The 10,720-nt window shown below is 45.5% G+C and overlaps 1 protein-coding gene across 1 annotated transcript; it reads left to right on the plus strand.

Moving 5' to 3' along the window:
* The first annotated feature begins 5,608 nt into the window (after nucleotides 1–5,608).
* Nucleotides 5,609–6,985, plus strand: LOC106424802. The gene has a single exon (XM_013865552.1). The coding sequence runs from the start codon at nucleotides 5,609–5,611 to the stop codon at nucleotides 6,983–6,985; it is 1,377 nt and encodes a 458-aa protein (XP_013721006.1).
* Nucleotides 6,986–10,720: the final 3,735 nt, after the last annotated feature.

Below are 10,720 nucleotides of genomic sequence, written 5' to 3' on the forward strand. Positions count from 1 at the left end.
GCACTAAAATTAAAAATAATTTATAAAATTAGCCAAAGAAAACAAATACTAAAATTGGAAATAAGCAACATAACATAAAATTAAAATCATAGATAATTGTGATTTAATATTCTGGTAAATTGCCACCAGATCCACCAAGATTGTTAAAGTACTATCCAAATTAGGTAGATGAACGAGTAGCTTCTTGTTCATGTTGTTGACCACGTCTTTTTTGTAAAATTCGTGTTCGTTTCTCTTGAAAATATGCACAAACTTCTGAATCTTGCACTGAATTCAAGTCACAAAATAAATATTTGTTTTCTTTCTCAAGCTCATTCAATGCATAATTCTTCTTATGAATCTCCAAATGATATTCTCGTTATACTCTTGTCTTCTTTAGTTGTTCCAAAAATTCAGTCTTTCCTTCTTTTAAGATATTGATAACCGATGTTGTTTGATCACCAAGTTATAGATTGTTCAACGATTACTTTTCGGAGAAGCCGGTGTACAATGATGTTATGTTTCGTAGGAGATATTGTATGTTGCGTCCTATATTCCTTCGTATAATCGAATCGAAGCCGTTGAAAGTTATGACAACTACTTCACACAAAAAGGGATGCAGCGGGCATGGTTGGATTATCGTCTTTGCAAAAAGTAACGGCGCATTTCGGATATTTGCATATGGTCTTCCTGCTCATTTGGTCGACTTAAAAAAATCAAGATAAAGAAGCTAATTTTGCGCTTCGAAATTCGTTAATTGATCATTTGTGGGAAAGTTACACTAATGGTGATGTTTAAGTTGAATGTATTATGTTTTAATATAATGTAATTTTTAAGATAATAAGTGTTTGATATAAATACATAATTTATAAGAACTTCATGAAAAATAAAATATAAGGGACCAATTTGTAAATTTTGTAAGTAAAATGTATTAGTCATAAAATAAAAAAAGAATATATTTAAGAATATTTTCTTAGAGTTAAATATAGAGTAAACCATTGGAGAGAAACCGTACTCTATTTTAGAGTTACTCTATTTTAGAGTAAAAACTACTGTAAAATAGAGTAAACCATTGGAGATGGTCTTAGGATTGTCATTAATGTCTGCTTCTAGATTAGCTACCTAGAACTTGCCCTAGGAGTTGTAGACATAAGCGATAGCTTGCATCTCACCCTGAAACCATCCTAATTGAGGACTTGCTAAGAGTAAGGCGAGAGCTGATCTAGTGAGCTTAGTGAGCACATTCAACCCGCGCATTAACGTTTGACCAAAAGTGTCGATCGATATTCCAATAGAATAATCGGTCGACATTTCAGAAAGTGTATCGATCGATATTCCTATAGAATCATCGATCAACACTGGTCAATAGACAAACTTAGAAAGCGAGAGCCTAATGGTTTGTTTATAAGTGTGCTCTACAATATCATGCATTCAACTTATTAAGCATCTGTAGGATTATAATCCTGATTACCTGAATAAAATCCCTAAGTCTAGCTACTTTCATCTATGTACCAAAACCCCAATCAATCAATCGAGAAATTACTTTGCTCACGAACCTGCTATTTACATTTAAACATAAATTCAATCCAGCTTAACCAATCTGATTAGATTTATTAGGTTCCCTATTTCCTTGTGAATTTGATCCCTAAGTACTACAACTGAACCTCTAATTTGAGAGAGTAATTCACTCCTTAGGGTAATTTGAGTGATATCAAATTTGGCGTCGTTGCCAGGGAGCTTTGATCGCCTTATAGATTTAGTCTGGTTTAGTCTAGGTTACTTCTTAAAACCACTTTCTGACACAAAAAAAAAAATTCTTGTCTTTTCAGGTACATGCCCAGCAGTACCAGAAGCAACAAGGAAACTCAATTGATATTCTCATCAGACCCGGCAAGTTTGGAACGCTCAATCCGCAAAGGAAGACGCTCCTCATCGATCGACAACAACAACAGTTCGTCGCTTGAGTCTTGTCAACCACCGTCGACCCAAACATCAGTTTTGTCGACCGACACTCGCTCATCACCATCGACCGAAGACACTCTTTTTTCGTCGACCGACATCTTCAATCCGACATTAGTCGATACTCCAGTCCGAACATCGATAGATACAGATCCCAAGACATGGTTGCGACTTTGATACTTGTATGTGATGATAAGGGAGACCTCTGTATGACCAGGAGGGTCATCCGCGTAATGCAGCAGGTCAGAGGATTGATGCTCAGAGGGCTGCAATCTCTGAGACTGATGCTACAGGAGCTGCTCAACCTGTAGATGATGCCACTCGACCCAGAACCCTAGATGATTACAACCGTCCAGATCACTTCTACACCAACAGATCAACTATTCGTCCTCTGTTGGGGTCAAAAACGGTTATCTCGAAATCAATGGCTAAGATTATCATTTTAGCAAATTCTTCACGAAAGACTTCTCGAAAGAAAGATCGAAAGAATACAAATACTTATGGACGAGGGTCTCCGGAAAGATCGGTATGAAAAGAGACAGGTCAAGACCCGAGAACCGGACCGTTCTCACTTGTCCGCCTCAGCACCACGGTCACCTCGCCCATGGGCGAGGACGACCATCACCAAGGTCACCTCATCCATGGGCGAGGACGACCAGCACCACGGTCACCTCGCCCATGGGCGAGGACGACCAGCACCACGGTCACCTCGCCCATGGGCGAGGATGACCAGCACAATGGTCACCTCGCCCATGGGCGAGGACGACCAGCACCGCGGTCATCTCGCCCACGGGCGAGGACGATCCGCGCCCGGTTCATCTCCCTCAAGGGCGCGGACGATCCGAGCCCGGTTCATCTCGCCCTAGGGCGAGGACAATCCAATCCCGGTCAGTCCGACTCGTTTCAACTCTCCTGTCCTCCGTATAGTTGTGATATCCGACTTTTGGATCATATACCTCTCATTTCATCTCGATCGGAGTTACTCTCGAAGTTTTACGACTAAAATCGAGAAAATCGTAGAAAAGCCCGAAGGCCTAAAAACGGCCCGAGAGGATCTAAACGTGTCTAGAGGCCAATCTACGATTTAGAAGGGACCCGAGCCCAATGGGAGTTATGAGGGTTTATCCTAACTTGCGGAAATAGGATAAACGTTAAGTTTCCGAAGATGAATATCAAGATTCGAGGATAACTACAAAGATCGACGAAAAATGGAATATTCCTAAAAGAGATAAACTTGGGCCCAAAGGCAAAGGAGTAAATGGGCCACCGACCTAAAACAACTATATAAGGGGAGCTCGACCAGAAGAAAAGGGATCCGAGAATTTTGACTTAGAGAACTCCTGCTAGCTTAGGGAACTTAGAATTTAGGTGGTTAGACTAGCAAGGCAAGGCTTAGGACGTTTTGCCGCTTTTCTGTTCTGCTCTTTGTCTAGTTAGCATATCTCTTTTCCTCTCGGAAAAGTCTTGTATTCATACTATTTCATTAATAAAACGCCTCCGAGCGACTATTTACCTTTATCTTGCTATCTATCTTTTTACGTTCTGAAAGTGATTATGCTGAGAATTCGGACCTTCGGGGAAAATCGGGTTTTCTTGGTTTTCCTCCATATTTATTCATTAAAATCGACAGTGTGAATTTTGGTTCCCACAGTTTGGCGCTAGAAGGAGGGGGGGGTCGAATTCTCTAACTCAAAAATCACAAACGATTAAAGATACAAGATGTTCGCTCCAGTAGCTCACGATGTTGTCTCTTTCAAGGACAGAGCAACGGCCGACCAGGTCAAACCTCACAACGATCTCCTTGACATCGAACTGACCATCCAGGACATCGACGTAGCAAGAGTGTTGGTCGACACCGGATGCTCGGCCAACATTATCTATAAAAGCACCTTCGAGAGAATGGAAATCGACCTGTGCGACATCACGGAAGGTCCCAGTCCAATTTTCGGACTCTCAGGAGACGCTACTATGACCCTCGGCTCAATCAACCTCTTGGTTAAAGCTGGGAGCGTCGTAAGAATCACAGAAATCTTGGTCTTCAATCGCCCAACATCGTACAATGTAATCATTGGAACTCCATGGCTGAATTCCATAAGAGCGATCCCATCGACATTCCACCTATGCCTTAAATTTCCGACCCCTCATGGAGTCGAAAAAATTCAAGGAGACCACAGGATGTCACAAGTACATTTCGCCGCTGAGTTAAAAAGAAAGAACTTTGCGATCGAAGCTTCCCACAAGAATAAAAGAAAGTTAACTCTCGACGAGAGCGCCCCAGAACAAGACTCGGAAGTCTTCTGGCAGTCACAGAGGGTCCAAGCTCTAGAAGGGAATGCGAACCAACTTGCGAACCGGTAATCTCGGTCTGTCTCGACGAATCCCGCCCAGAATGATGCGTCGAGATCGGAGCCAACCTCTACGAACCATTGAGAACAGAGCTCATAGTTTGTCTTAAAAAGAACCTCGATACGTTCGCTTGGTCCGAGGAGGATATGCCCAGAATCGACATCGGCATAACATGTCACGAACTCAACATTGACCCGACCTACAAACCCGTAAAAAGAAAAAGACGGAAGCTAAGACCATAGCGTGCTACCGCGGTAAACGAGGAAATTGAGAAACTCCTCAAAGTAGGGTCAATAACAGAAGTCGGATACCCGGATTGGCTCGCCAATCCCGTCGTGGTCAAAAAGAAAAACGGCAAATGGCGAGTATGCGTCGACTTCACCGATCTCAACAAGGCCTGTGCAAAAGATTGCTTCCCACTTCCGCACATTGACCGACTGGTCGAAGCAACAGCGGGGAACGAACTTTTATCATTCATGGACGCCTTCTTCGGGTACAATCAAATCATGATGAATCCTGACGATAGTGAGAAGACTACATTCATCACCGACCGCGGAACGTATTGCTACAAGGTAATGCCTTTTGGTCTCAAGAATGCGGGCGCTACTTACCAGCGACTTGTCAATCGAATGTTCTCCGAAAAGCTCGGAAAGACTATGGAAGTGTACATCGATGACATGCTCGTAAAATCCCTGGACAAACACGACCATGTATCCCACTTGGAAGAGTGCTTCGCAAGGCTGAAGCTACATAACATGAAACTAAACCCGGCAAAATGTAGGTTCGCAGTCGTATCAGGAGAGTTTCTCGGTATCTGGTCACGTGTCGCGGGATCGAGGCCAACCCCAAACAGATAAACGCACTGATAGAAATGGTCTCACCAAAGACAAAACGAGAAGTCAAAAGGCTAACCGGAAGGGTCGCAGCTTTGAACTGTTTCATCTCACGTTCGACGGAGAAGTGCCTGCCTTTCTACGACACGCTGAAAGGGAACAAGAAGTTCGAATGGTCGGAAGAGTGCGAAAAGGCTTTCCAACAGATGAAGCGTTACCTGGCCACTCCTCCTGTTCTTGCAAAACCAGTAGAGGGAGAACCTCTATTCTTATACATCGCGGTCTCCGCAACAGTAGTAAGTGGCGTTTTGATCAGAGAAGAACGCGGTGAACAAAAACCAATCTTTTACATAATTAAAACCTTCCTGGACGCTGAGACGCGGTACCTCTTGATGGAAAAACTAGCATTCGCTGTTGTAACATCGGCGAGAAAGCTCAGGCCATAAATCCAATCTCATACCATAGTGATTCTCACCACCTTTCCCATGCGCATGATTCTGCACAGTCTGAGTCAGTCAAGACGGCTCGCGAAATGGGCAATCGAACTGAGCGAGTACGATGTCGAGTACCACCCAAGAACCTGCGCAAAATCTCAGGTGCTGGCGGATTTCTTAGTAGAATTGCCCACGGGGGATATGACCAACACAGAACAAGATTCAACTTGGGTTCTTCACGTCGATGGATCATCATCCAAACTAGGATCCGAAATTGGGATTCGGCTCACGTCACCCACCGGGGAAATCTTGGAGCAGTCGTTTCGGTTAGAATTCCATGCATCAAACAACGAGGCCGAATATGAAGCACTCATTGCAGCATTACGACTAGCCCATGGGCTGAAGATTTGCAACATCCATGCTTACTGCGATTCTCAGTTAGTCGCAAATCAATACAGCGGAGAATACGAGGCAAGGGACGAAAGAATGGACGCATATCTAAAACTCGTCCAGGACCTGGCCCAAGACTTCAACCACTTCGCCCTCACCAGAATTCCTCGCTCGGAAAACACCCAAGCAAATGCCTTGGCCACGCTCGCGTCAAGCCCGGATCCAGGACTAAAATGGATAATCCCCGTGGAATTCATTGAACACCCGAGCATCGGACCGTCGGTGATCGCCAATCTGATTTGGGGACAAATCGAAGATGCGGAGGAAATCGAAGATTCACCAGAAGGAAACATGGATCAGCCGGAATACGGTTGCGACAGCCCATGGCTAGAGCCGATCCGAGCCTACATAGTCGACGGAATGCTGCCCGCCGAGAAATGGGCGGCACGCAAAATTAAAACCCAAGCCGCACGATATGTTACGGTAGAGGGAGAAATCTACAAATGGAGATTCTCTGGCCCACTCATGACCTGCGCCGAGGGAGAGAAACAGAGAAAAGTGATGGAAGAGGTCCATTCCGGATCGTGCGGAAACCACTCCGGCGGAAGGTCACTCGCAGTCAAAATAAAACGCCACGGTTATTACTGGCCAACTATGATCAAAGACTGCGAGAAATTCGTACGAAAATGCGAAAAATGCCAAAGGCACGCGCCCACCATCCATCGACCAGCGGAGGTCCTCTCGTCCATTTCATCTATGTATCCCTTTATGCGATGGTCCATGGATATCGTCGGACCTTTATGCAATTCAAAATCCTACGCAAGTATCAAAGACGTACAAGTCGAGAACTTCGTATGGAGGAACATTATCACCAGGCACGGGGTCCCTTACGAAATGGTAACAGACAACGGATCTCAGTTCATCTCTACCCGATTTGAAGCGTTCTGCGAGAAGTGGAAGATACGGCTGAACAAGTCAACTCCTAGATATCCACAATGTAACGGCCAGGCAGAGACCATTAACAAACCGTCCTTGACGAGTTAAAAAAGCGCTTAGAAGCCAAAAAGGGACGATGGGCAGATGAGCTCGAAGGAGTTCTTTGGTCACATCGTACAACCCCAAGACTGACTATGGGAGAAACCCCCTTCGCCCTCGTTTACGGGATGGAATGCATGATCCCAGCGGAAGTAGAATATACCGGAGTGCGGAGAAGATTCCTCCCCGAACGAGAAGATCTCAACAACGCGATGCTGCTGAACGAACTCGATCTCATTAACGAACGACGAGACCAAACTCTCATAAGAATCCAGAACTACCAGCACGCTGCCGCGAAATACTACAATTCAAACGTTCGCCACCGCAGGTTCAAGGAAGGTGATCTGGTTCTGCGCAAAGTCTTCCAAAACACTGTCAAACGTAACGCAGGAAAACTGGGAGCAAACTGGGAAGGACCATACAAGGTCATAAAGGTGGTCCGACTAGGATCGTACCAAATCGCGAACATGCCAGATGTCAAGATCCAAAGAACCTGGAACGCGATGCATCTTAAAAAATACTACCACTAATCGCAACGTGGAAACTAAGAACTACGACATGGCTTGATCCCCAAAAAATGGGTACGTAGGCAGCTCGCCAAGCGAGTTCAGCTATCCCCCCATCTTAAAAAAGGGGGGAGTGGGTACGTATACTCGTATACTCCCACAACTTTCAAAAAACTCGACCTTTTTCGAAATTTTTTGCGGAAAAACGCGACCTTACGGTCGCCAATCCCGCTATTCACCAAACGGCCAAAGTGGCAATCTAAGACTCGCTCAAAGCGCCTAAGCAAAATCGGTTAGTTATCACACTAAATCCGACAAACCCCTGAACGCTCGTAAAAGAGGCATCCTTCGGAAAAATACCGCGAACAAATGCGGCACAAAAGAAAATGTCAACTTTACGCTATGCGAGACTTCGCTACACGCTTAAAGTTACGATTTTTTTCGACATCTACAGAAATGACGTTCTCGTTTCCAAAACAAACTTAGTACACCTCTAACGGTAAAATGCCTTTAAACTGGCATCATTTGTTTGTTGCTGATCACAACAAACGAACCCTAACGTCCTAAACAGACATCAGCCGCCCTCGAAAGGATAGGCTCTCTTGCATCGACAAGGATACCATAGCGCGCTATACAAGAAATCCAAAATTTTGGTCAGCATCTCCAAACGGCCTTTTGGAGGTAGCTCGATTGGTATCAAGACAAGTCGTATAAGCCGATAACAATTCGCGGACTTTATATCGGTACGAATCAGGTTAAAATCGCAAACAGGCAAAACGAAAGCCGACTTGTCATCGCATAGCCTCAGTCCGAGAGTAAACCTAGGTCTTGCCCTAAACCCAGCCTTGCTGGATCTTGACATCTCAAAGGCATAATATCAACACCCTGATATGAGATCCCAAAACTTTTCTCTTCACTTAAATCTGTACGTTTTTCACGAGCCTTCGTATAAAGAGGAAAACCACGTAAACTCGCGTGCTCAACAAACGATGGATACGGTGATCTTCTGGGGGGAAAATGAGACGACAACTCACACCCTCGCCCTCTAACTTCGAAAAATAGAAGTTCTCTCGATTTATAACAACCGAAAAGTTTTATAGATTGAGCCAAGCATCTTACAAAAAGCCCTAACAAGGGCAGGGATTCAAAGCCACCAACGGCCAGTCCCGGAACATACAAATTACGGCCTCATGAACAGGCCAAAACAAAACAAAGAAAATCCCCGAAAGGATCGTTACCCTAGGCACTCCTCGGAGCACCGCCTTCATCTTCAACCTCATCGGAACTCGGGACCGCATCGCCATCATCTCCCTCAGCAACTTCACCGTCACCTCTCTCGACTGCATCGCCCTCGCCTTCTTCGGCCGCACGGCCTTGCCCTTGGGTCTCTTCCAAACACGGCGTGAGGGTGCATTCAGATTTCAGGAGAGAGAGGATCGAATCGAAGTCACCTTCGGAGGCCATCGGTTCCTCCTTATGAGACAGTAGCCTGGCCTCTTCAGAGTCCAGAGTCGGAACCGCTTCGCCTTTGAGTAGCTGGATCTCACCTAGACCTGCCTCGATGCCCGCCAGGGCCAGATCCTTCTTACGGATGAGGGAATCAAACAGAACAGCCATCCTCGTTAGGCGGGCATGAAACTCGTCCCGCGGGACAACGGTCGCCGCTGGCTCACGAGTCCTCGGTTCCTCTTGACTCTAGATTTGGCGCTGAAGACGATGGACTTCGGAAGCCTTGGCTTTTTTCTCTTTCTTCATCCTAAACAATGCACTTGCTGACTTTCCGAGATCCCGCTCGAGACTGCTGACCTGAACCTCCAGCTGCGAAGTCTCAGCGGCGTGAGCGTCCTCAGTAGATTTCAGCATGGCCTCAATTCGTTTCAACGCCTCCCGGGACTCTACTAGGCCCTCTGTCAAACGCTCCACCTCCAAACCGCAGTCGCTAATCATCTCATCGATCAACGATATGAACTGCCAACGAAATAAGAGTCAGAATAAGTGAAGAACAAAGTATCCTACAAAAAAAAAAATCGAAAACAAACCTTGGCGCGATATTGCGGTAAAGGCCCCGAAGGCTCTCCTTCCGCACCTTTGTAACATCTCCTCTTCTTGGCGGTCTCGGTTGCGGCGCCATTCCTTTTGCGACCTTTGGGCAGCGGAGCAGAACTAGGCGCAGGAAGCCCTAGGACGATATCTTTCCTGTCCAAAGGCGGAGGCATCGACTCCATCACTTGTCCTTTCTCAGGAATCGGGGCTGGGGTAGTGGAAGAGCCCGAAGGTTGGGCCAAGACCTCCGGCACTTGCACAGGTGCCGTATTCGTTCCTACAAGGTGTTGAGTTATGGAGAGTTACATGAAGCTAGAGAGTAAAGATATGAAGAGATAAGAACAGACGAAGAGGATTGAGTATGAGACCGGGGAGGGGGACGCCGTACAAGGCCGTACCACATCCGTACATCCGGGACAGTTACTCAACCAAGAATGATAAAACATTCAACCAAAGTAAAAGCATTAAGGCTGGAGTTACTTGAGACACTTACCGCAAGCTGATGACCGTTGGAGAAGAAGAGAGGATAGGAACAGACTGGAACAGGCTGTCACAGGCTGTCAGAATATTCCTAGATGCCAAAAGCATGTGAGCTTCCCCATTGGCTAAGTTCAAAAGAGGTCTTCTACCTTTATTGACTCCACATGCTTATCTTATCCCTCTGATTGAAAACCCTTGTATCTGAGTCTCTATATATTGTAAACCCTTCATGATTATAAGATTAACGGATTGGAGTCTCTCCATTATACATTTTGTTACTTGTTCATCATGATACTTATCTGAATCATTCTCTAATCCATCCAATCTCTTATACAATCCATCATTTCTACTTTAATACTTAAAACTTTCATGGTATCAGAGCCAGATTACTAGTTCTTGGGGATTCTCGTTCACTTGTGTTCTTCATCTTCAGTTTGAGATCTATACATTTCTGTTTGGATCGAGTAAAGAGAACGCAAGATGGAAGCAAGCAGCAACAAGAAGATGTCTGTTCCGGTTACGTTGAAAGGGGGAGGGAACTACCTCCTGTGGTCAAGGCTGGTGAAGACCGCCTTTGGGAGCAAGGGTTTGTTGAGCCATGTCACGGATGGAACTCCTAAAGCAGTTGCTAAAGATGGAGAAGGTGGGCAGGAGCTTGTGGTGGCAGATCAAGAGAAGTGGGCACAAGAAGATCTGTTGGTTCTATCAGTTCTTC

The sequence above is a fragment of the Brassica napus genome, chromosome C6, assembly GCF_020379485.1.
Source record: "Brassica napus cultivar Da-Ae chromosome C6, Da-Ae, whole genome shotgun sequence".
In the NCBI taxonomy this organism is placed as follows: Eukaryota; Viridiplantae; Streptophyta; class Magnoliopsida; order Brassicales; family Brassicaceae; genus Brassica; species Brassica napus.